The 27,909-nt window shown below is 42.1% G+C and overlaps 1 protein-coding gene across 1 annotated transcript in view; it reads left to right on the forward strand.

The window, feature by feature from the left end:
- Positions 1 to 4,067: 4,067 nt before the first annotated feature.
- The window catches only part of gnb1a (guanine nucleotide binding protein (G protein), beta polypeptide 1a), a 35,496-nt gene continuing 11,654 nt past the window's right edge, over positions 4,068 to 27,909 (forward strand). Inside the window, exons 1-2 of the mRNA XM_079225989.1 lie at positions 4,068 to 4,367; positions 27,053 to 27,164. Of these exons, the coding sequence (XP_079082115.1) occupies positions 27,108 to 27,164 (57 nt within the window). The 5' untranslated portion in view covers positions 4,068 to 4,367; positions 27,053 to 27,107. The remainder of the gene's footprint in view (positions 4,368 to 27,052; positions 27,165 to 27,909) is intronic.

Consider the following 27,909-nt stretch of genomic DNA (forward strand, 5'->3'; position numbering starts at 1 on the left):
ACTTTTACATTCAGTCCTCAAATTTCCAGCTCACGTGTCTATTCAGAGTTGGTCTTGAGTGAATGTTGTTATTTGATGAGGAAACACAGGTTTTTAAAACTCGTAGAAAAGAACATACTGCCTGATAACTGATTGTGAATGAAGATTAAAAACAATAGATTTCACTTGATTTTTAACATGAGGGAGATCACTCCGATCAGTCCTTGGGTTGTGACGCCCGTCCTTAAGACCCGTGGACTGGCCCTGGGCCGGTACTGAACTGGATGGTTGTATTTACAAGTACCTGCCACTAGGAGGCCCCCTGATGTCCCAGTGGTCCTCCCAGTGCTTATGGAATTCCTGGAATGTCATGGAATTTAAAGCAGTAGTGTGTTTCAAATAGTGACGCTGAGGGAAGTTGACCTTCGCCTCTGAGGAAAGTCCCGTATAATAAAAGGGTCGCTTTAGGAGCTTCTTTTTTACCAACTAGTTTACTACGAACAATCTGCACAAAATGTGAAAACATTCCTGCACACAGCGTTCTCGTTCCCAGTTCTTTTATTCCAAATGGACTTTCTAAAATGTTCTTTCTATACAGCTCACTGGATAACATTTGTTCTAAAAATAACAGGAATTAAGTAAACTTTAGTGAAAGGAGGTATGTTTTGAGTATTGGATGCGACTGAAATGTAGTGGTTCTAGATACTGTTATATATTTCTTTATATTAACATCATTTGAATTTCCTTGGGGTGTTTTCTATGCACGGTGTATTATATATGGTTGTTGTTGTTTTAATCAAATTTTACTTCTTGGCGCAATGACAAAATGTGTAAAAAGATCAAAAGGTGAAAAGTCAATATTTCGTCAATGGTTATGAAATGCATTAACTACTCTTTTGTATATGCTTCGACCCATATAGATAAAACGATGAAGAGTGCTTTCCACACACCGGAATACTCTGGACCAATGTCCAAATTATTGGTATTCATTTAAACAGTAGACTCAGATCGTGTGATCACTTTTGCATATACACACTTGTATCCTGAAACAATTCCAATCACGTTGGACATTTAAGTAAACATTTCCCTTTGGATTATTTGACATCACGGATGATCCAGTACAACAACAACAACACCAACAACAACACCACTAACGAACAATCTCTCTCATCCAGATTTTATTTTATTTGTTACCACATTGCTCTGTCACATTTTAATTGCTCATTCCAAAGAAGCGGTGCACCCACTCGGCGTCCAGCCCTGTGAGCCGGGCCCTGCAGCGCACGTGAGCAGCAGATATCAGTAAAGCCCTCAGAACGGACCAATGGGATCTGACCTCTCAGAGATGCCCGCTGTAAGCATTTATCAGAGATTGGAGGAGATTATGCTAAATCAGATTACTGTACCCCCAACCTGCCTATAAAAAGCAAGGTCGTTATGAGCTTAGCCTCGTGTAATGTCGCTCGTTTTATGAAACGTATGAGATCATATTAGGTCATATTTGTGTTGCCATTTTACCTCTTTTTTCCTAATCTGATTCCTTCTCTGATCTCTCGCTAATGCTGTGAGATAGTGCTACTTACGGGCCCTGCTCTGCATGTGTGTGTGTGTGTGTGTGTGTGTCTCTGGTGTGTCTGCGTGTGAAACACTCATTAAAAGTCAAAGTTCTTGGGGGCCTTGTCCATGTGAACTGTTTCAATTCTACACAATTACTATATGAAAACATACAGGAGGCTGTTATATGCAGTATAGTCATGCTATTGACGATAAACATAATATGTCATGTTTCTTACAGAATAAAATGGCTCAATTGTTGAAATCTCTTTTTAATGGTTTGCCCGATGATGATGATGATGATGATGATGACTGTTTGACATAGTTTGACTTTAGTTCGACTAAATCAAAGCATGTGTTGACACCAAAAAGCACATCGAGGTGTGGCTTGTTGTCTTTCCGCTTTCCTCATCAAAAGTGCTCGTTGCCGACAGTAAGCCTTCTCCCCCGGGTGCACGGGCCGAGGCTCTGCAGCTTCACAACACATGCATGCAGACGGGCAGGGGCGTATCCAGGGGCAACTGAATCTCACCAGAATTAACCTGAGCAGATGAGTCCTGGTGGAAAGCCACACCCAGAATACACACACACACACACACACACACACACACACACACACACGCACACACGCACACACACGCACACACACACAAGTTACAGGCAATGATGCAGTGATTTTAAAATTATTTTTTTAAAGAAAGCTACATTCTGGTTTCTAATAATGGTATTAACTAATCCTCCACCAACATTTTGCTTCTTCCTTAATGTGTGCCAAAATGTGAGTGAATCAGTGTTGGTGGGTTTTCACTCGATACAGTACCCCTCCATACAGTACTCTCCATACAGTACCCCTCTGTACAGTACCCTCCATACATTACCTCTCCATACAGTACCCCTCCATCCAGTAATCCTCCATACATTACCTCTCCATACAGTAACCCTCCATACATTACCTTCCATGCAGTACCCTCCATACAGCACAGTTACTATGGGGAAGGCATCTCTGGCCCAAAGCAAAGGATTGTTCATACAGGAGAGCAGGCCAGTTTCCTCCTACGGGTTTGAGATTCAAAGAACTGACAATTTGCACACAACCGCGTGGAAATTAAAACGACTGAGACAGAATATATACATATTGAAGGATAATTTTAATAGATACGTGCTTATTTGCCATTTCTACTGCAACATGCGACTGTCAAGAGACGACAGAAAAAACCCCAGATCAAGCACAAAACAGTGCGTCCCCAAATGCTGGGGCTGCACAGCCGAGAGAACGGACCTCTCTCAGGAGCGCTCTTCATGCAAACCGTAGCTGATGATGCTTTTGTCTTACCCATCGCACCAAGCCCCACACACACTTTGCGGTCCTGGTGGACGCCAAAGTGTTCCACGTCTCCAAGTAACGACTTGTCCCGCTGAGCATTATCCCCTCCTCTGAGCACTCTACCAAGAGCACTGGTGATAATGATCAAGTCATCTCTGTGCTGCAGAGTGAGGCCCAACCTCAAGCGCTCAGGCGCAGGAGGCCAATCCCCACTGATTTCTTGTCTGGAACTATAGGGCACATCGCTTCATACAAATAAAGTACGACTTGTCAACAAAAACAGCCAAATTGCCAGCCTATGTCGACCACATGTCTGGGGACAGTGGGAGCGAATAATGACTGTTGTGGTATTACTAATGGATCAGAGTAAATGTTGTAGCATAGATCATCAAACCACCAATGTATATTATATTTACTGTACATGCAGTGAAAAGTGTTTTGGATTCATGCCTGCTGGCAGAAAAGAACCTGCCGTGCTGTAGTTAAATTTGTGGCACAGTCTGTTTTGGTTTGCAAATGAGACTGTGTTATTGGCCTGGGGTAGCGGTTGTTGCACTGACATGAAAAGTCAGGAGTTGCAGTTGTTATACCCACATAAAAATCACCTTTTTTTGTTTAAAGTTCCCAAACTCAGGTTCACAGAAAGCCTCTTTTGGCGATACATCTGCTTCCCGAAGAGTCAAAGGTCTCATGTGTAACATGGATTTGGGATTTTATACTACTGGAGTATATACTATAAATATATATGAGTGGTAGAATACACAAGTAAACAAAGCCACTTGTTCCTAAATATGTTACTAAATTATTAATGGTAAGTGATTATAAAAGTACCCTACAGAACCTAAAGAGTTGTGCAGGCCACATATCAGAACTACTGGGCTTTATAGAAAAGCTGTTCTAACCTACTTTGGCGTGAGAAATGCCCGTTCTCGTGTCAAGTCGGATTAGAACTCATTAAATGGGCACAGTTTTCGAATTTAAAAAAAGCGTTTTGGCAGGTAAATGTTATTTAGGTGTGTTGGTGTTACCAAAAATGGCAGTATTTCCTGATCTGTTAGTCGCCGACCCCTTCGCCGTGCGTTGTGACGCTGCGTAACGTGGGGTTTCCCAGACCTGAGTGCAGGGTTACCGCGCCCATCTCTGCTGTTTGATGGCCGGAGGAAGAAGCGACTGAGATCCTGGCGTGAAGGAAGAAAAAAAGAGGGACGACGACGGTGGGAAAGACGAGAAGGGATTTTTTTGCTTTGAGTTGGAATTTGCGTCGAAACGGAAGAACGCTCCAACGGGACTGTGACACGTCTTTCTGGGTGAACACCGCCTTATCTCTGCGCCTCTGTGCCGGTGTGTCTCCCCCCTCGGCGGGTCAAAAACTGGGTTCGGGGAGTGCCGCTCCTCGGTAGCTGAACCAACGTTAGCTCAATCTTAGCGCCTGGGCGGAGAGAGGAGCGTCAAGACTTTGTCGTTTCCAGTCAATGTGATTTAAACGACGGATACCCTCGACTGAAAGCGGGTAAGTTATATGTAATGATTTACATGGCGCTTCAGGAAATGCATTGGCGTTAAGTGTCTGTGCAGTCGGCTAGCCTGTCTAGCAGAAAGGGGTTAAACCCGAGAGCCGTTAGCTGCCGTTAGCGGGCTGCTAGCTAGCCGTCGCTGCCAAGAGAGTGGGTGGGGGTCGCTGTTAAAGAAACTCAAAGCATTGCGTTAACCCAGGTGTCTATTCAGCGGGGTGACATTTAGCTGGTTTTATGTCTCACGGTTCTAACCGGTATGCTGGCGGCGTTAGATAATGCCTTGTGTTCATGTACATTAGAAGGGTAACGTTAGTTGGTGAAAGCTTGGGTAGGTTAGCCAGCACCCCTCTCCAACGTCCGGGTATCTTCCTCCCTCTATGGTTCAGCTAATTCGGCTTAAACTGTATCAGCGTTGCTTTATAGCTCATTTATCCGAGCAGTTTTGAAATTTGTGGGTTCACTTTAATCGTAATATTGATCCCAGCCATCCCCCCAAAACATAGTGTCTCTGTATGTCGGCACACATTTCACATCTTTTACGCTACTCCTGATTTCACGTCACCCGGTGAGCTAACTAGCCGCACATTTGCTCCTCCGAATAGTGTTGACTAACCCCTGGGCGAGCTGTGGTCGTTTCATAGTTGCGACTTATTGTACTTGCGTAACTCAAACGAACGGGGTTTCGGATTTACTTCCTCTCGTGTTGCAAACTCCGTGGCATATATCATGCAAATAACCAGCGGAATTAGTCTAAATGTGGCCGCCTCGCCAACAGAATCGCCGCCGCCACCCCCATGGTTGCATAGCTAGTCCACACAAGTCGGCCAGCAGCGGGGCCACAGCCTACGTTTGCATCCTGGTATGGCCGATCTGTGTGTGCACACTCCGAACATGGCAGCCAGAACAATCTGCCCCGTAGCGATCCTCCTCCGCCGTGAGCGGTGTTGTTGTCGAGGTGCCGCTTTTTTTATGCCAAACTCGTGCATTGGATCGCTAATAGTTGCCTTTCTCTGATTATTTACGTGCCTGTCGAATTACTCAATTGCAAACTCTTATTTTACAAATTGGGTTTAAACGGGCTCGTTGACCTCGCAGCGTTTTAATTCAGTGAATCGAAACCAACCCATCATGCGTTATGGCCCCTGTGTGCCACAGCTAACGCTATATGTTCACATTCCCACGTTTGGGCTGCACACCAAGTCACCCAGTCCACCGAAAGTACTGGAAAGGAACTGTGGGGAGGGGGGTTCGTCCACGCGATTATTTCCTCTAATGCACAATGTCTAAAACTGACATTTGCGTTTACTACCAAGCCGGGACGCAGATTGTAAAATCGCGTTGAGAAAATAAGCGCCGCTGTGGAGCAATAGCCATTTTAGTTTCACGAGTGTCAAAACCGCCGTCAGTTTGCGAACACACACCGTTCGACCTACAGTCGAACTTCTTCTTTTAATGACGCGAAAATGAGATTGTCGAAATCCAATTATCATTAGACAATCTGTTTATCTCGATCACGGGTCTGTCGCGGGCCAAGTTGTTAGCCGCTACACCGGGCCGCGCCGCTCCAGAGTGTCTCGAGCTCCGGAAAACGGGCACGCTTTACCCACAGTGAAACCGCAGACGCCTGGGTAGCACACCCGCGCGAGGTGTTGGGTTCGGACATGTGTATTTAGTGTTAAACAATCCGAAAGATGCTTTAGCAGCGAGTCAGACGTGCTGTCGCAGGAAGTCTCGCTGAGCGCCGCCGCCTCCTCAAGCACCGAGGCGAGATAGATTTGTTTCGTTAGCCGAAGTTATTGACCAGCACTGGGAAGATATGGCACCTAAAGAACCCGCTACTGGGGAGGACAATCTGATTTCTAATCGTTTACATGACATTGTCGGTGTTTTCTTAAACGGAGCTATTTGTATTTACTGGTTCACAAAGATGAATTCATTTTGCCAGTGTGCCCCCTCCCTCCGCCTCCTCGAATGAATGGGTTCCTGTATTCAGGGCCCAAGCAGCTGCAATGAACAAGATGGCGTTCAAAGCCTTTTTCATCACCGCTTTTTCTCAGACTGAGAGAGACAGATGCCGAGCATCGGATGAGTTCAGGCTTGGCAGACTAGATTTCTTTGATTTCCCCCATCGTAAAATTGTACAGAATGTATTTGTATCAAAACGGGATTATTATTTTTAGCTGATAGAGAATCCTGCTCAGTTGAATCCAATATGTGCATCCCAGATTCAGGACAACATGGTGGGAAAGGGGTGTTGTACAGCTTGACTGAACGTTAATACCATGCAACATGATCAATAGTTTAAAGGATTTATAAGAAATAGACATTTGTGTGACATTTTGTTAAATTTAATGGCATATTTCAAGTATTTGCAACCACACCTCAGGGAAGTGGGACACATCCTCAATCCTGACAAGAACTCAGTCAAATGTAACTGAATAGATACAAAATACAGATCTCCAATTGTAAATGAACAGTCTAAAAAAAGTTTTTCCGCTCGGCTTTAAGTGCAGTGATTTTTTTATTTATTTATTTATTTTTTCTCCGCCCAGATTTTATTTGTTTAAAACACTTATTTATTCTATGTTATTTAAAAAAAAAAAAAGATCAGGCGCAGTTCTTCAGTTCATAGTATGTCCATCAGTATGTATTTAATGTTGGTTATGTAACTATCAGTTTTGAAGGGATGACATTTTACAAATTTGCAATGCCGCTGAATGGCCCAATTGCATTTACCCCAAATTTCAAATTCTGATTTTTTTTCTTTTTCTGTCCTTGTAATTACACAGGATGGTACCACACCACCTGAGAGCTCAGCAACTGCTGCCTCAGTGATGTCTCTCAGCTTCACTGGAATTTAAGATTGTGCTTTCTTTTATCAAGTATTTCTTTGTGACCTAGTGAATTAGTCCAGAACTTGAGACTTTTAGTCTAATGGCTCTCTTCACCTAGGAATCCACTGTAAATATAATATGAAGTATATACTTAGCACTGGACAGATCATGTTAAATGTCTTTTATTTTTGTTATCAATAATCAGTTTAGTTAGAGGAAAAACCTGTATGGACACCCAAGAGCATCCAGTTATCTAACTAGGCATAACACATTGTTCCATTTCATGTTAATCATGACCTGGCCATGACCCAAACAATACTGTCACCCAGAATGTATTTGATATTCTGTCCAGTGGCCCTGGTGGACAATGATGGCATAATCTGCAGGCATTTTTGAAATTGTGTATCTATATATGTAATGATACAAGTGGTGTATAGCGAGCTTATCTGAAAGCAGGTAATGTGTCTGAAATACTTTTGTCCCTGGATTTGTACACAGTCAAGCTTGTCAGTAGGATGAGTGTCACCACAAGATAATGACCATGTGTCAAAAGCCCGAGTCATTGGCCTTTTGTGCTGGTAGTGGAGGGGGGGTTCTTTGTTTTTATCCCGCTGATGTGTATTTTTTCCTCTTTTTAATCTGCGAGTGCAGGATATGAATAGGATTAAAATCTCTGGGGATTTTATTCTTTGGGATTATGTGGATTTGGTCAGTGATAGTGCTGATTTTTCTTCACTTCTGATATTATCCTGCTTTTAACTGTCTACACAGCCTATTTAAAACTGACTGTACCAAATAGTAGCTAGCTAATAGGCACTTAACTTAAAACCTTTCAGTGGGACATTTTTACAGACTGGGTGGGTGCTCATATCTTGGGTTGGCCACATTAATTAGTTAAAATCTCTCATATTTTACTGTGTGAATCAGCACCATTTAAAAGAAATTGTCTACTGACATCAGAAAAAGCAGATATTATCATAAGATTTGTTTCTCTGAGAGCCTTGCTGTTTTTTTTCTCTCCAGCAGTTTGGGTCTAATGACTCATTAAGACTTTTTGATTTTAGCTTTTTTAGAATTACTGGATGGTGCTGTATAGGGTTGCAACAAACAACACATTTTCTATCGATTTCAATATATCTACTATTTTAATGATTAGTCAATTAATTCAAACAATGAATCCCTTAAAGCAGGGCCTATTATTTAAATCAGCAGTTCAACAAAAGAAATAATTCAGATTTTCTACAAACGGTGCATCATGTTTAGAGTATAAGATGGTGCCCAGCGCTGCCCAACTCAAATATTGGGATCAAAGTTCTGTTAGACATTAGATGCGTGTTTTAATGTAAGAATTACAACATGTTCTGGACTTAGCCTGGCTCTTTTCCTGGAAACTGTTTCCAGCTGCAGAGGACAGACGTTTGGAAGGTGTTGATGTAGAAGGTACACACAAGTGAGACTTTGCCAGAAATTTGCCAGAGAGGGAAACCATGCCTCATTTGCTTTCCACCACTGCAAATTATCTGTATTTTTAGGCAGATGCTGTTCCCCAAACTATTTGAGAATCTTGGTTCTCACTGATTGACTGATGTCTGGCTGGATGTTTCTTTTAAGTCCGACCCAAGCAAGGAGTCCAGCATAGACGTACGGGCCGTTGCTGTGGCTGATTCTGTCACTCTTCTCTTTGCTCCTAGTGCAAAGGGCCTGCACTGTCACATGCTTTCTTATGGGGCCAGGAATGTCAGTCTGTGATGCAGGGCAGCTGCAATTACACTGTTTGGTGAAGCATCTTTGTAGGCCATCTCCACCTCCCACCTTGTTGAGATTTCCTGTCCTGCTCACGGGTGTTGTCCAAGGTTGCATTCTGTGTGGACTAACTTCATCAGTCCTATAATGAGTGCGGGAGGAGAGGAGAGGGTCTCGTATAACTCCCTGCTGAGATGAACAGGAGCATACTCAAATGGCTGGAGAGCCTGTTTCAGCTCCTCCAACAGGCTGCACAGTTCAGGTTTGAGGTCAAGGAAATGCTTTGCTCTTTGTTTAACTTCTGGGTCTGACAGAGTTGCTTTAACAGACCGCCTCGGCTCTAGCAGGCGGCTGATCATGTGTTAAGCGCTATTCCATCTTGAATTAGCTTGTGTTCAGGGATGCTTATTTGTTTTTGTTTTGTTTTCAGCTTTGAGCTGTATTCTTCAGTGCATGATTTACCACTAGTTGTAATGCGTGGCCAGCACAGCGGACTGTAGATATTCCATGTATTTCATCCAACAAATTGAGGACTGCAACTACATTAGCTGCATTACCATGCACCACAGCTTTGATATGACTTGCAGGAATTCCAAACTTCTAAATTGTTGTTTCAGTCCAGGATGCAATAATCACTGCAGTGTGTTACTCTTCAACTAGCATAGTAGTTAAACTATAGCTTCTCAGCTTCCAGTCGTCATTGTTAATTATGCAGCTGACCAATGACTGGAGCCAAAAACGACTTGATGTCATGAAGCTGCAATTTGGCTACGTAGTGATATGAAGAATAACGTAAAACATCAGGTTGTCGTCATTGATTACATCAACTTAAAGTGGCAGCCCGAGTGCTGCATCAGGTGATGCACTTTCTTGTTATTGGCACTGCTGTTCTGCACAGTTTACAATATACATCACCACTCTGTTTTGTTGCAAGCTTTGTTTCTCCCGATCCTGTTTGGGATGGGCTTATCGACAGTGTGGCTAAACATGCTTAAATCGCCAAATTGTTACCAAACCACTGACGTCTTGTTACCTCGGCTACAGCCACACTAATACGTTTTCTCCATTCATACGGGTGTTTCAGCATCCTTTTCGATCCACACGGCATCCTTTTTGAAAATGCATATCACATGACCATTCACGTACACTGCATGGGTGTGACGGTTTAAACAGGAGGCAGTATTTTCTACACAATGCAGTTGGTTTAGTTGCAGAAAATACTGCAGTGGAAGAACAGCAATGGCAAAAAGAGGCACCAGAGATTTCTTTGCTTGTCGAACTGTTGCTCAGAGTCATGTGATGGGGGCAGGACCAATCAGGGAACGACACCCCGTGACTGCTAAGGCCCAATCAAGTAGCGAACGTGGGTGTCTACGACATCGTTTCCCAACTTCTCTGTTTACGACCGTCCACGCTAGGACACACTAGGTTTTTAGGTGCTCATACTTGAAGCACCCCACTAGCGTTGGTGTTAAGCTAGCTCAACGCGTGCCGTTAGTGAATTGGACTGTCCAATACGGAAAGATGTAAGATTGGTTAGAAATAACTTTCTTTGTTTATTTCGCTTATTGACACTATCAAATGTTACAATTTCTGAGGAAATGTTTCTACTGCAATCAGTCCTTACAGGGCTGGGCGATATGGCCAAAATCTTCAGTACCGATATAGGTCTTGGTAACGCTTTAATCTGATCATATTGCATGTTTTCTGTTAATTCAAGAAATAATCTATATGAAATACCAACATACTAAAAGCCATTTTTTGTGTGTACTCCTGCCTGAATTAAATACGTGACAACTGAAAGGTGCTACATGTTTTCTTATTTATTCAGGACATTCTATGCAAAATAATCAGATTTTTCTGATACATTTGAGTAAGTAGCCTACATGCCTGTTATCAGTTTCGAGCATGTAATTATGTATCATCATATCTCATATGATTGAAAACTCCAGGGTTGTGTTTTAGTCTGGATAGGCGGACCTTTGAAAAATAATTTGCTTCTTGATTGGGTATTATCCAATAGCCATGATGTCCTTCCCTAATTGCATGATCCTCTTCCAGAATAAAACAAACATCATCGTCAACTACCGCCGATTGATATCAATGTGAATAAAGAATTACAAGCATTGCTGAACTTCATTGTTGTCAATGCTTGCAGTTGTTTCGCAGTTAAAGTCTGCATTTTATAATGCTACTACGGCTTTCAAGCACAGGAGGCAAGCTATTATTTGAGCGCTTTGCAACAACTCCCGTTTGCAGCGCCACTATTGGCCATAGGCCAACAAACGCATGGCCAGTGTACGTGAATGGTCATGTGATATACGTATTCAGTCGTGGTAGTGTGGACTAAGATTATTTCTGAGATGGCGCTTACGTTTTCGCCTGGGCGGATAACGTTTTTGTTAAAGTGGATGTAGCCTTCATTTCTATTGGCCATTACTGGTTGCCTCTGCATCATGGCACTCGTTACTTCACCCTTAGGTATGGTGTATTGTAGTTGAGCAAACCAAATCCTTTTCCTCTTCTCTCACTCAGCTTCTCTCAGAACACAACTGAAACTGTTTCGTCAGGGGTGTTGCACGTCCATAGTCAAATGTGGGGCTGGAGATTGTCTTATTGCAGCTTTCTGTTGCTAGGTTGCTGTGAAAGTTGTTTGTTAAACGATCTGCTGGCGGCTGAGATTGACCTGTATATAGTTGAGCTGATTATTAGTTTCACTCTAAGTTATACTTGCTTAACGTAACATCTGTTTGGCACACACAGACTCGCACACACACACACACACCACGTTATTACGAGTTGTAGGTCTTCCTGTTATTTTTAACCCTAAATGCCAGTTGATGGCTCAGGGCTCCAGTAAACCATTTTTCCAACTCAAATTTGGGTGTATTCCTAAATGTGGTGGACTACACCGCAGGGTGGAAATGCCAGTACACTCACAAAAACAGGAGATTTGTTCCTCTACACCAGAAGGTGGAGTTGTGAATACAATACAAACTATGACTGCACTAATAGTCACATCTGATACAGGTGAACAAAGACTCTAGCTCTCCCTATATGGCTTGCATCCGAATGAATGAATATCTTGTGAAAAGTGTTAATGAGGGTGTTTGAAATTACAACTTTCAATGCCAATACTGAATCTAACTGTACAACGCATGTCAGCTCCGATGGGTTACTTTCCATTATTCTTTTTCCCAATTCTCTAAACATGACAAGCAGCCTTAACAGCATTTCTCTTGAGATGTTTTTTCCTGGTAAAACACTTCCCAAGGGTACGTCGTGGCATTTCTATGGTGGACTGTTTGGGGCTGAAAACAAAGACCCACTTTCTTAAACACTTAAGTTGAGGCAGTACAAAGAAATGTAGTGAAGTAACTGAAATATTAAATTGGCTGAACTCGGATCAACTACCAAGCCCAGCTGTGTCCCTCGTGTCTATAGTTGTGGTATTAATGTCCGTCACCATAAAGGCAATTCGATATGTCTAAGTTTCTGCCCTGACAATGCAGAGTGTGATGAGCACTGTGACACGTACTGGCCACTCCTCCTAATGTCATACAGCAGGCCACGAGTAAGGGTTGACACAATGTGGATTCTTCCTTTCATCACAGTCTGAGGAGTAGGTGGATTTCAAATCTTTATGGGTCTTAAGAAGAATGGCTGAACTGAAAATGAATAGCCTTGGGCCCCACAACCCATTTTTCTCCGTTGAAAGTGGAGCAAAATCCCGGGGCTACAAATGAGTATGCATAAGCTGACACAGTTCTGTTCATGATGTTCCACTGAATTTGGGTGCACAATTCATTTGAGGGAAACAGTACAGTTCAGCGTTTTCTAACTTGAAAAGGCTGCATTTACCGTTTCTCTGAATTGTCCATTCTGGTGTGAACTCTGGGAGGAATCGTACCAGAAAGATGGTTTAATTTTTCAGCTATTTGTGGCAAGGCAACCTCTGGCCACTGAAATAGCCATACAAGACAAACATGGGCCAAGAAGAATGACGCATGCACTAACAAGATAGCTAATATGGGATAAAATTCCAGTCAATTGAAGCCTCATAGTAAAGGAGGGGCTTTAGAGAAAGAAAAAGCATTTTTTTTTATAGGACACGCATGGAGCTGTATGCGTGACACAAAAACCTTTTCACATCAGCAGACTTGGAGCCAGGGGCAATAAGTGTATGGTGAAACCCTTGCATTTCCTGAACAACCGTCACTTTACCTAAAAGTTAAAGAAAAACAACATACTATCAATTACAGAGTGCACAGAAACCTTGCTTCTTACATATGCTAATTAGTGCAATGTTTAAGCCCCTTGTTTGCCTCCTATGTAATGTTCATTCAGCTCAAGGTTAGGTGTATGAATGGTTAAATAATTTACAACCATAAACAAACGTATGCTATACGTCTGTGTGCGTCTGCCATGTGATAGACTGACGACCTGTCTTGTGTGTACCCCACAAGCTCCCGGCTCATGCGCTTCAAGGGTTAAATGGGTACAGAAAATGGATGGCTAGATGAATGAATCAAAGTTTTATGTATTTAAGTGTTGTTGTAAGGGCCTGAAATGACTGGATTTAGTTCAACTTCAGTCACTGAAGATGCAAGTACCGTTTAGATCTCACAGCTCTGGTGCTCCTCCTGTTGCCTTCGTCATATATTTAACTCATCTCTACACCATTTGAAACTTTCATTTTAAAAATATAATTTTTCCGTATTTCATATTTGAATGAATCGATTCAGAATCTCGATTTCTAAATCGCCGCTCCACCGCAGTATAATATACAAATCAATGCGGTCCCTTTTTAACTGGGCACAATTTTGTGTAGGCTCCCTCAATGCGGCTGCCTACTGCGAGTAGTGTCTGATGATAGGGGACATAACATCAATGGGACTGACAGTGGAGTTTAATTGATTGGTTAGTGAAACATTCCATGATGCGGTGTGCCCTTACTAGACAGGGTGCATTGCTAGTTGAAATGGCAGGCATTGGCTATTGTAGAATAAGTGACTCCAACAGGCAGAGTTGGCTAAATGAAAACCAATATCTGACAGTATAATTCAAGATAAGATGGTCTGTCATGCAATTCTCTGAAAAGCCAAATCTGAGCAGCAGGGCTCATGCCAAACAGACAGGCTAGCACTCATGTTGGCTGATTATTTGTGACTATCATGAAGACAGTTCAAGTTGAAAAGGGGAAAAAGCAGTCGCATACATTAACAAAGATATACTTTGTGCTTCGGACAGTTGCACAACCAGCTTCTTATACAGATAAATGAATGAGTTAAATTAAAAAAGGAGAGGGAAAAAAAGGAAGGGAAGGTCAGGCTAGCCTAAAGCCAAAAGCATGACTTTATTTAAAACATAAAATACACTCCTTTGATTGCATTAATAATCATATTCCTCCCCCCGTGCTTTCTCTCCAAGCTTCCAAGAGAGGAACAAGCGTGTGTGTGAAGAGTCACATGACAGCTAGCCCACTAAGGCTGTATTTCCTTATTCAAATCAATCTTCATCATGAATGATCCAATATCGGCTTATAAAAACCCCAATATTGATCTGTTAACAAGCCTTTTCATGTGGATACGTGAAGAAGCATCTCGGTTAAATCAAACCGGAAGTTGCTTTACTGAAGTCAGCGCCAAGCTCTGCGCCGATGGATTACCAAACTAGTCCGTAGGGTGGCCGGGCTCCCGTTTTATATTTAAGGGTTTAAGATCTACGTGTAGAAAAAAAGTGTATCCTCCAGTTAATTATGATCTATATAGTTATGCGGTTATAATCACTGTCACAGTCGAGAGAGGTGTGCATGTTCAGGTTTACCTGGTGGAAACATTATTCCAGTGATTATCTTAGACCAACAGTGACGTCTCCTCAAAGTAAAGTGGTATAACAGTATGACATAATATGGTCAAAATAAAATAAAAAGGCTGGTACATTATACATATTATGGCATATAAGTGTAATATTATGAAGTGAAATGTAGTAGTTGCAAAACAATATTCAGTATAGTACAGCAGTATTGCATATTGTAAGTATTAAGTCTACAAAATACTATATATATATATATATATATATATATATATATATATATATATATATATATATATATATATATATATATTTATTTATTTATTTATATTTTGTATTAAGAATCTGAATCCTCAAAGTAGCCTAACTAGTAATTAATAGTGTCAAGTAGAGTTAAAAGTACAATATTTCCTTCTTGAGATGTAGGCAAGTAGAAGTATGAATGGAAAAATTGTACCTCAGTACAGTACTTAAGACGCCTATATGAAGTTCTTCATAGATCTAGGCCAGGGGTGGCCAACCAGTTAGAGACTAAGAGCCACATTTTTTACTGTGTTACCACAAAGAGTCACATCATACACATGGGCACACATGAACATCACCCCATCCCTTCTTTTCCCATTTTTTTTTTTGTGTGCCCGTAAAGGACTGAAAACGGCTCTGAGAAAGACTGAAAACGGGTCCGCGATTTCATGGCTTTCAAGCCGTCGCGCCTTGAGTTTGACACTAGTGGTCTAAAGTATTTGCAAAATCAATAAAAAGATTTTTTTTTTAAAGAAAAAAATAAACTTTGATATGAACGTAAGAGCCGCATGAAACCAGGCAAAGAGCCGCATGCGGCTCGGGAGCCGCGGGTTGGCCAGGCCTGATCTAGGCTCTAAATTTTGCTCTTAAATTGTAATTGTTTACTATAAAATGTTTTAAAAAAGGGGAGCATGCCCTCCGAAGCACCTCTAGAGGGAACTTTTGCTCAAGCGACTACTGCCTTTCTTGCTTTTAAAGACAAAAATAAAACTCACTAATATGAGCCATCTGCTACCGTTATCTCAGGATTCAGGTTTGGTCACATGTTACATGTGGCAGCCAAATGTAAAAGTTAAAATGTAAATAAACCGCGAGACGGTCTCTATTCAAAGCAGGGCCAGCATTGAGGTGCATAGGCAAAGCACTTTCAGCAGGGTTGCACCGTGTCAGAGTGGCGACAGGTTTGTGTGCGGGTCACAAAGCTGCCCTGGAGCAACTTACTTTGACTATTCAAAACAGTGGCTAAGACCTTTTGGTCAGTGCTGACAAGCTATTAGAGGTTGAACAGTATGTCCATTAATTCCCAAACTTTCGTGACAGGATGTATGGTTCGATGCAACCAAGCATCCACATGCAACATCTTTCTGGGCTGTTTGAAGGAGATGTTTTCACAGCAACATATTTATGTATGAATGAAAAGGAATTATGACCCGGTTTAACTTCCCAACACTAGCTCTAGTAGAGGTGACAGTAACAAAGTAAAGATAACATTGACTTTTTTAAGTTTACATTAACTTCAAGTTGGTTTAAATTATGGAGTTGCCAAACTAAAGCTTTACCCCTTCAGAAGTATTGATGAAATTTAAGAAATTGGTATACTGTGGCATATACCGCTATCGTCCATGCTTCAAAATTATACTGCGATATACATTTTAGGCCCTACTGCCCTGTCTGTATAAACAAGCTCAAGCTGCAGTTCAGGATTATTTTTTTTTCCGAGTTTTTGTAACTAATGAAAAACTGATACTTTTTCAGTTTTGTTATTGTTCTCCCTGCTGTATCAAAAAACATAGCCAACCATGACCCTAAAACCGGGGTTCATACTAAACCATGGATTTTATTTACCGTTCCAACCCAGAAGTTATGAATGCAGAAAAGCACTACAGTCAAACTACACACTGGGATAACTTTAGTTTGAATTTCCTTAGTAATGTTGAATCTGGTGATAGCTTTGAGACCTCAAACCAACAAGCAACCATGTTTAGCGAAACAGAGACAAATGTTTTGTGTGCTACTGTACAAAGGTATTGCATAAACAGGTTGGAAGTACATAGAGTATCATCAAAACAATTATGATACCAGTACTTCATTCGATATCCATCATGTGAATGTAAGATCAGTGTGTCCCAGTAGCTAGCTAACCACAGACGCACGGCGTACCCCAACCAGGTAAAAACTGTCAGCTCTTTTGACGTTGTTAGCGCTGTTAGAACCATTAGCTGCTAGCCACCTGCTCAGACATATCTGTGTTCAGAGCCGTGTGGAGGCAGTCATTCTAGGCTGTATGGGTTGTACATTTTAAGATCGCTTGTGGAGCAACACCAAACAAATGGTCATTTATTTGCTTATATCTGGGCACAAAAGGGATCATCGGACTGGAGGAGTTTTGATACTACTTGTTACTGCGTTATTTCAGTCAATTCCTTTAAAAAAAAGTATGGAGTACCAATACCTAGCCCTATTTAGCAGGTCTTGCCGCCACCTTGCTATGATATGATTTGCAACTTGAACAGGTCTGGTATGTGCACTGCAATATGTTATATTATATAGGCACACATGTGGCTGGTCACATGTGGTCTGCGCTACAAATGGATTGTCCCCTGGCGTCAACCAGTTCTGGGTAGAGTTAGTGTTGGTGGGGTTTGTTCAACAGCAGGTTAGTCACAAGTAAGGCCAGACGTACACTACATTCAAAATCCAAACTGCCCTGTTTTCAGAAGTCTGTGATCCCAAAAAAGTAGTCTCAGGCCTCCAGAGAGAACGTTCAGTCATTTACTGCCCCAGTGTGCAATGGCAATTGGTTCACATGTCATTTTAGATTAGTCACAAAGTGGATCCACAACCTTGCTTTTAACTTTACTAAACATGAAATGTCCATTTCATTCTTTTTAGTCATACTGAAACTAAAAAAGAAAACAAAAGAAACAAACGAAAGTGTGAGATGCAGGTAGAGTCCCCAAGTGCCAAAAAAAAAGGTGTGTGTGTGTGTGTGTGTGTGTGTGTGTTGGTGTGTGTGTGTGTGTGTGTTGGAGAAAATGAATTGAGTAAGATTGAACAGGGCTTTTAAGAAATGTCCAGGAGCAATCCTCTTCTGTCTTCTTGTACTGCATCATCAGCTCCCTTGTTCCTGCCTTCTTTGTGACCTGGTTGTGTTTCAGCTACATTTGCCATGCATCACTTCCCCACAGCACTTAGTTAGACTCCCATCCACCAACCAGACAAAAAGACTCATGCACTTACAGTATCATCTCGCATCTGTTTTGCCCTAGTCAAAACTTTCAAAATTGGATCACTTTAAACATGGTAAAAGAGAACTGACATAAGTTAATATTACATGTTTTACCAGGAATTATCTGTTATAGTTTATTACCTAGTCATTTCATATTGAGTAACCAAATATGATCTGATTGTTGTGCCTTTTCTTTTCTACATCAGCCAGCTTCACAGCGCACATTCAGTCCAAGAAGGGTAACAGTAAATTTCTGAAGTAAGGTTTGGACATTATCTCTCCATTCCCAGCCTGTAGTTCAAATGCATTATTAAGCCAAGAGCAAAATTCAGAAGTGTGGCCTCCCTAAAAAAAACAACAACAACAACAACAAGGAATGGATTGGGAGTTATTAAGCCAAAACAATCCATCACAAATGGATCAGGGCAGCTCACTGAAAGCTCACTGACAACTGCTAGTTGTTAAATTAGACATCACTTTGATCATCATGTTGCCAGTCTGGTAGTCGGAGCTGGTCAGTGGTGAAGCTGTCACTACTGGTTAGACTGGAGGCTTTGAACATAATGTGGGTTGGCCTATCTCAAATTGAGAGGGCATGCGGTGGGAGAATGCTTTTAAATATTGCAGAGTTTTCTTCCGATGGCTGGATGGCGAGTAGAAGAAATGAGGTGGTTTCTCTCCAGACAGAGTGCTTTTCTAAAAGCCTTTCCGGTTGCATCAAGACCTGAAAGTGCAGTCCCATTGTAAACCCGGCATAGGAGTTTTGGAGCCATCTGCCGTTTCACCATCCTGGTGTCGACATTCAGAAGAAAATTAACATTTTAAAACTGCACATAAAACCGCTTTTCGTGGCTTTTTGTCAGGTCTGAATGAGATCCAGTAACCTTGTTTGCTTTTGAGGTTTCTGTGCATATCCACACTTTGGGACTCAGTGTCACAGAATTAATCCCAACTGCAAGTCCAAAATAAGCCGTGAGGAAACAACTAACTTTATCAGACACGTGTTGTATTTCATTTCTATGTTTGCCACTCTGAGTTATTGCAGTGGCCAGCTCGACAGGGTCTCTCCCTCACATAGCCCTGCGTGCCATCTACACTCGGTACATTCAGCTTCTAGCTGACAGTCAGTTTTGATTATTTGTTTACGAGTATGGGCTCGGCCTAATCTAAGTCAGACTGACCTAGTTTTGAGTGAGGTGCCAGCCGATCCTCTGGTGTTGCAGCAGCACCACCACACACAGCGCCTCCTGCTGATTCACCACCCTCCTTCCTGATTTTATCCCTACGTTTGTCTGTTAGCATAAGCCTGCCTGTCAGGATGTCCTGTGCAACCTGTTATTGTAATGCGGCTGATTGCATAGCCTGGTTCAAAGCCTGGATGGACAGTGACGAGTGTAATGGAGGTAGCAGAAAGTGTGTGTGCTGTCGCCACATCCGCTGAATGTTTTGACAAAGGGAGAGAGAGAGGGGGGGGGGAGAGAGAGAGACACACACACGAGCACAGCTAGGGAAACACCCTTAAAAAGGAAACGCCTGCTTTCGAGAGGCTATGTGCTCACGTTAAGGTGGAGGCAGCGCGCTGACAGACAATCGGTAGCGAAGCTCTGTCACAGCACTACAACAAAACGTCCATTCCATCCCCTTCTGTTCCTCGTACTGTATGGCTCTAGGAACAGCCAATCTACCGCGACCTTAATGTCACTCTAACACGCTAGGCTGTAAGATTGGACAGAGAGGTGAGTGAGTAGGAACAATCAGACCGGTGAAATGGAATGTGATCCTCCTGAAGGCAAGGGGTGTTAGAAGATGGTATCCAAGCAGGAGGGCGTAAATTATTAAGCCCACCACCCTTACTCCACCTTTTCGAATACTACAGTACCGTGTACTAATTACAAGGTTGTCTGTCTCACCCCCTGGGCAATATGTAAAGAATAATATAAATCATCATGGTTTAGACTGAAAATACTGCAGGAGTATATAGTCCTATACATTTTCTCTTCACTTGCATCGGCGCTGCTCCAGTGTGCACGGTGTCCCCAGTAGGGATGGGTATCGTTTGGGTTTTTTCTGATACCGGTGCTAAAACAATACTTTTAAAATGACACCGGTGCCTCAACCGATACTTTAAAAAAAAGAAGCACAAAATAACGATTGACAATTTTTTTTATTGCCAAGGCAAAAAATGTTTCTTCAAATTGAACAATATATTAATTGTTTAAAGTATACTATAAATATAAATACAAAATACTTTACTTCAAACTACAGCTTCAAACTTTTTAACTCCAATTAAACACCAAATGAACCGAGGAACAAACACGTCTCCTAATCTCCCTTTGTGTCGCGGCTTGGAGCGTTTCTCCTGCAGAGCTCCCAGCCGGTGTTCTTGCCGGTCAGCTGCGGTTCCTCTGCTCTGACGTTGGACCTCCATCAGGGAAACAGAAGTTTCTAGCAGGAAGTTTAGAGTTTATAGTTCGATAGTCTTTTCCCTCTCTAGAAACTCTGCAGCTTTCTCGTCCAGATTCCAGCGTGTAAAACGGGCGTTACCTCGAAAGGAAACACCGGTTTTCGGTACCCAACCCAGGCAGCAGAGATGTTCCAATCACATTCTTTGGGGTTTTTGACACCCGCATGCACCCTCACCCCAAATACCACACGAAAAACACACACTCCAAAACCGAAGGGGCTCAGTCAAAGTGAATATGGTCAAACTCCTCGTTGTCTGTTTTGTGAGCTCAGCAGTTCACAAACAATGTTCGTTTGTAGTAAAACACACACTACTCTGTATTTTAACAGAGTAGTGTGCCGCATTTATGTCACCTGGTGTACCCATAGCACATGAATGAATGAATAAATGAATGAATATATACTTTATTAATCCCCAAGGGGAAATTTCGAGTCGAGTAGCAGCCATTTACACAGGAAATAAGATATAAAAACAACAGGGATGAAAGATATATATATATATATATATATATATATATATATATATATATATATATATATATATATATATATATATATATATATATATATATATATATACACACACACACACACACACACACACTAATAATACTAATAAAAATAACAATAAAATAAAATAGCTGGATGAAAGAAAGACGAACAGAGTATTAATTTAGAAATTAAATTAAGTGCAAGAGTGAAAGTATGTATGTATGTGCATATTAAGTGTGTGAGGTGTAAATAAAAATAACAATAGGAGAGTGCAAATAATGTATGTAATATAATGTGTGAAGTGTAGATAACCATAAACATGTACAGTGGTTAATCCACAGAGGATCTGGCAAGCGTTGACTTATTATAAAGTTGTATTGCCGTAGGCAGGAATGTTCTCCTGTAGCGGTCCTTGTTACAGCGGAGCGTGATGATTCTCTTGGAGAAAGTGCTCCTCTGGCCCTGCAGCAGGTGGTAGAGAGGGTGGTCCAGGTTGTCCAATATGGAAAAAGTTTCTTCAGCGTCCTCCTCTCCACCACCTGCTCCAGAAACTCCTGCTTGCAGCCGATGATGCAGCCGGCCTTCTTAACTTGCTTGTTAAGTCTGTTGGTGTCACCGGCTCCAATGCTGCTCCCCCAGCAGACAATGGAGAAGTACAGGGCGCTGGCCACAACCGACTGGAGAACATCTCCAGCATCTTGCTGCACACATTGAAGGATCGAAGCTTCCTCAGGAAAAAGAGTCGACTCATCCCCTTCTTGTACACAGCGTTGATGTTGGCCTTCCAGTTCAGTCGGCTGTCGATGGAAACACCGAGGTACCTGTAACTCCTCCACTATGTCCACGTCCTCTCCCAGAACACTCAGAGGACTCGGAGCCGTCGTCTTCCTCCTGAAGTCCACCACCATCTCTCTGGTCTTGGCCACTTTCAGAAGCAGGTGATTCTCACCGGCCCACTCCACAAAGTCACTCACCACTGCCCTGTACTCCTCCTCCCGTCCATCCCTCATACACCGCCCACTGCAGAGTCATCAGAACTTCTGCAGATGGCATGACTCTGTGTTGTACTGGAAGTCAGTGGTGTACAGGGTGAACAGGAAGGGAGACAGAACAGTTCCCTGTGGGGCTCCAACATCACTGACCACCGTCCCAGACAGCACACGGCCCATTCTGACAAACTGTGGTCTGCCTGTGAGGTAGTCAGTGATCCAGGAGATGGTGGACGAGCAAAATGTAGAGGGCCCAGCGACCTTAAGGCATAAAATAGTAAAAAAGTTTCAGTTTTTCAAATATCATACTTTAAACGTGTTATAAAGGAGACACACAGTAGTCAGGACTTGTTTTTCAGTACACGGTACGACAAAATCTCTTCAGTGTGGGTCTAACCTAAAAATATAGTAGGGGTGGGAATCACCAGAGGCCCCACGATTCGATTTTATCACGATACTTGGGTCCCGATTCGATACTATCATGATTCTGCGATATATTGAGTATTGCGATTTTATTCCCTTTTTTTCACCGCAAATTGTCCCCAAAGGAAAACTTTGTCACAGAATTGCATCTAAGATACCATTTTCAGTCTGTTCATCTCACTTCTATAATTTTTATTGCAGCAAAATGTGATTGTCAAGCAGACAAACTGACCAACACTTTCATAAATGTTGCACCTTACAAACTGAACTGCTTGTGTTACAGTCTGCATAGTCGCGTCATTCGAGCTGGACGCGTCATAGAGGGGGCGGGGCTTATCTCTGTGGTTTACCTCCGTGCAAAGAGTTTCCATTTCTGCCGTCCACCACGAAAATAACTATTTCATACTTGTTGTGGAAATCTCAAAGAGGTCGGAGCATCAAACGCCGTATTGTCTGGGTTCATAATATTACTTCTCCAGGAACTGCGTCGGGATGACGGTGTTACGGATTAACAGGCGGCCGTGTTAACTGGTGACTTTCGGCCGGAAGTCACCAGTTAACACGGCCGCTACGAGAGTACCAGCAGCCAGTTTGATTCATGCTTGAGTTAACGTCTTTGACCAGCGCCGTGTCGCGGACTTTGTCCTGTGCGCCGTGCAACAGCTCTGCTACGAGTGACAGGAAGTCCAGACGTTTGATTTACACGCGGATGGCGCATTTCTCATCTCATTATCCGATGCCTCCCATAATTGATTACATTAATAAAAAAAAAAGATCGATAGTTGGCCAAAAAACACAGGGCGGCGTAGGTGTAGGCCGTCTCTGCTCAGTTGTTAATGTTGGAAAGCTAACTGAGCCTGCTCCTCTTCACCAAGGGGTTAATTAGCAGCTCCCCTCCCAATTGTCCTCTGCTTGTTCACTCTCATTAGTTTAATCTGGCTCTGTCCTCCAACTTGCCTCTCTTGCCTCTATCCTCTTGCGCACCAGAACATCTCACCGCCTACCCGACTCCTTATGTCATCAGGGTGGAGCCTTTTGTCTTCCCCAAAGAAATCTACTCTCCGACCCATCTAAACCATCATGTGATCTCTATCCCTTCACACCTGCTGCCCTACTGTATTTATTTAGCCATCATTGTTGTTGTTTTTATTAATTCATAAAATAATATTCAGATATTTGATATTAAGTCAGTCTCGTTATCAGAAGTCCCCTTTTGATGGTTATTGTGCTAATAAGGTGGACATATTGTCTGTTAAGTCGTGTTGTCAATCGTGAAATTCCTTGATTACCAGTCTACTTTTTTCCCTCATTCTGTGCCTTGTATAACGAAACCTCAGTTGAAATGTTCGCCGACTAAGACGCAATCTAGCCCAATGAATCGTCTGTATGGTGAGAAAATGAATGGTGCTTGCATGATCATTGCCATTCAGGAAGGAGAAATACCAACCAAGTTTGTTAGTGAGCGTGGAGTCAAATTACACTTCCTCTCTCCTTGTCACTGTGTTGCGCTCGAGATGTCGGCGCTGATAGGAGTGGCTGGAAAATGTGAAGTCTGCTCCCCTCCTCCTCTTTCTCTTTCTCCTCCTCCTCCCCCACCACCTCTCTAAAAATAGCTGGCAGAAAGAGAAGGCAGCGCAGTCGAGGCTGTATCTGTTGGGCTGCCAGTGGTTTCAACACTCCCACCAGCAGCACAAGGGAGAGAGTTATCTAAAATCACACCTCTAATACCAACGGCAGTAACAACTGCTACCGTATTATACTTTTTTGTCGGTAGAAATTCTTTTATTCTTCAAATCTCTACATTTCATCAATTAGACATTAACCTGTTATGTGAATTGTTTTATCTTAGAGACAAGGTTATTTTTTAGCACAGGGGTGATGAGTAAAGCGGAAATATATGCAATGCATTGATGCAATGCAGTCTGAAACAACCCAATTTTAGAAATGTTTTTTTCCCTGGACCAAACAGTGGAATGTTCTTGACAGGCTACATTGATCACCTGACCACAGCCCAACCGATCATGTGTTTCACTTGTTTTAACCAAAAGTGAAGAGGAAAAAGTCCCTTTTTTAAATAAGAATAAAGTGAAGAATGGCTGCACTACAGGCCTGGCAGGGCATTACCAGGAAGGATATCGAGCCTTCACTCGTGTAAATGGATTGTAGATATCTCGCAGTTATTGATTTAGACTTTTTGCAACCAAATATATTTTTTATTTCAATATATTTACCTAAATGTGTTAGATTAGGTTTGGTGCACTAAAGTTGGCAGGTTATTTTCTAAGAGGAACCCATATGTATAAACCCTTGAATGGAAACTGAAACCAGCCTTAACCATTAAGCCATTGTTTTACCTCCAGAAAGTACCCATGTCTTTCTTTTTACCATCCCGTAGTCACCCCTCCAATTGGTATAGGTAATGTGATATATCTACTACACCTAAATAATGCCACATTATGAACAACAAATGGGTAGAAATCTGCAAGATAAGACTAACGTGAGTTGATGGCACAGTCCTGCTTGGCTAAAGCCAGAGCTAACAGCATAGCGACATTTGGAACAGCAAATTTAATTGGACGTTATCAGGCCTGTTATATTGCAATTCATTCAAAATACAATTGTGGCTTTCCGTGTGTATTTGTATCTTCTTTTCAAGTTGTCTAAATCTCTTATTGATTTTTATTTATTTATTAATAGGCCTACATTTTCCATTTTCGGACAAGTACGTTTTGCTATTGTGCGAGTAAAACATCTCTGCTACTTGTCGAAGCTGAATGTTGGTTCATTTAAAGCCAGGACAACCAGCGCTTGCATGCAGACCAAATGATGCGGTTCATATGTTGTCGCTGTCACAAGGCATGTGTGACAATTTGGCAATGTTTAGCACTGCAGACTCCACCCCATAGTTCTTGGGCCATGGGAAGAGGCTACCCCCAGATCATGTACGTTTATGGGAGCAGAAGCCTTTTGCGTGGCTTCTGCACAGAGCTAGGTGAAAATATCAGAAGGACAACAGAGTGTTTACAATGAACACGTTTGGACTGGCGGTAGAAGATTACGTTACTTGAGTGTTCTAAAAACAACAATTCAAGCACAATGCCTGAATTTCAAAATCTGTTGACCAGTTGATGTCTTTCCTTAAAAAAAAACACACCGGTAGGTCACATTACCTCTTAATCAGAGGGATATTACAGAGAAAAGAACAATTGGCCTGTGATATGACCATGAGATGTTTTTATCACCAAGATTAAGGGTTAATGCGCCTTGCTTAGGTGCAGACCCATTTTTTACAGCGCTGGCCAATCAGGTGACGGGTAGCTACAGAGATGTCAGGGGCTTGAAGGATAAGGTGTTCATTCAGAAGGTCTCAACACTCCCCAAGACAAAGGACTTGTATCGAAACAGGGAGGTAAGGTGTGTTTGCATTGCAAATGGTGCTGTAGTTGGCTTGTATTTGACAGATGGGCAGCGACGTTACTTATAGTTTGCTATAAGGACATTTATTTTTAGAAAAAAAATTGTGAGGTAATTAGTCCTTGAAATGAGGAAGAGGAGAGAGTATCAAAGGAAGACAGTTCCTGAACTTATTTCCACCGGACGGGGGTCACTGAAAATATGTCATCCTGCGGTTAACTGTTTATATGAACATCTGATTTAGAGATTTATCTGACTTTCTGTGTCTTCCACAGGCACTTCTAGTAATAATGATTGCACTGCTTACACTAGGTATTCCATCAGTGTTCAACAAGCCTGTTGGCCAGAGGTCATAATTGTTCCAGTCGTATTTTTCTTCTTGATTAGAATTTGTCTTCGTTTTATGGAGAGTGAAAGTGTCAGTGCTAAGAGTGTCAACCAGAGGATTGAGGTCAGCAGGATAGCCACTGCTTTTAGGATCATCAGCAGGTTTTGTCTTAACCGGATTTGGCTGGAGGAGCTGAATCAACTGTGTCCCAGGATTACAGGGATGACATTGGAGGAGAGTTTAGAGTCCAGAGGCCAGAGCACTGACGGCTTCGTCAAACCTTGCCCATCATCGGAGCACTTTGGGGTTCCAGTCGTGCACCAAATCCGAAGCTGGTCTCTTGTAGTGCCTCTCTGCTTTCTCAATATCTGGACTTAATACTTGCTTCTTTTGTCAGTAAAGGGGTATGTTTTGCTCTCATATGGCTAAGTGGATATTTTCTTTTTAAACCTATTTTTGTTATTTATTTTTGCCTTGGCTGTTGAGTAATGGTTATCATCTGCTTAGTGTTGCCTAATCTTTGCCCAAGGGTTTGCTATTGTTTGAGGGAAGAGAGAACAAATTCAACATCATCTTCAAAAATGTTCTTTTAAGCTTAAAGTAGCTGCAGAGCGCTTGTTGCTAGGTAACAGTTTGATGATGGCAAGGACAAGTCTTGAGTCTCGTCTCGAAAGTGTTGGGCAGTTGTGATTCCCTGTAACTTTTGTCTGGAAGGGATTTAGGAGACTCTGTGATACTCGGCTGCAATTTGTCCATAATTCCATCACGGAAGATTCAGCACAAAAGGTCTTTGCACTGTGGTCGAGGCCTCGCATGTGATTTGGCGCGTTCGGAGTAAAAAAAAGAAAGAAAGGAAAAGGTTTACAGAGTAAATTACTTAATTGTACATTTGAATATATGTTATGCCTTTCATTTCTTGTCTCCCCAGATCAGCAAGAATCCAGGCGGCGGAGCGAAGCGAAGCACACCATTAGCAGAGGAAAATGAGTGAACTGGATCAGCTACGCCAGGAGGCTGAGCAGCTCAAGAACCAAATCAGAGTAAGGCCTTCAAGTCCTTAAACCTGCCAGGGGTTTTTTGTTTGTTTTTTATATTTGTTTACAAATCCACATTTGGTGCTCTAGAGACTTATGTTTCAAACAGGTGTTGATGAAAGCAGATTCTTCACCAAGAAGCTTCCTATTGTGATGCCTCTCCATATTATAAAGACATAGCCGACATTAAGCCATTTTGTTTTTTGTGCTTCAAAACACAGGTCTGTCTTGGTTAAGTGTCTAAAAGATCAAAACCCCTTTTACAGTTTTTATAGCCAATGACATTATGTTAACATTGGATCAAATTCCCTGAATTCATTGCCGACAACGCCGTTAATCAGCCACCAACGACTGCGGTGGATGGCAATATTCCATCATGTGCCACTATACTATATATCACAGATGATTAATGCGACTTTAAGCTGTCTGCTAAAGCCCAAACAGGGTTTCTATTTACGTCATTGTAGTGATATGCAGCCTAATGAGATTTCATCTTAATTGCTATGATGCAGAGTTTAAATGCTGTCATTTTTCCTACTTGTATTGCTCCATAATTGCATAATGACATTTATTTATTTTTTTAAATGGTTGCTATTATGGCTACAATGCACTTAAACTGAGATCACACAATTATATATTTGTTTTCCATTTTGACAAAGTGCATTGATCTAGTAATGAAGGAACCACAATATTATCAGTTTGTGACAGACGAGTTCTACACGGGACAAATGATATTACCAGTACCGAAACC

The sequence above is a fragment of the Taurulus bubalis genome, assembly GCF_910589615.1.
Source record: "Taurulus bubalis genome assembly, chromosome: 11".
Lineage (NCBI taxonomy): Eukaryota > Metazoa > Chordata > Actinopteri > Perciformes > Cottidae > Taurulus > Taurulus bubalis.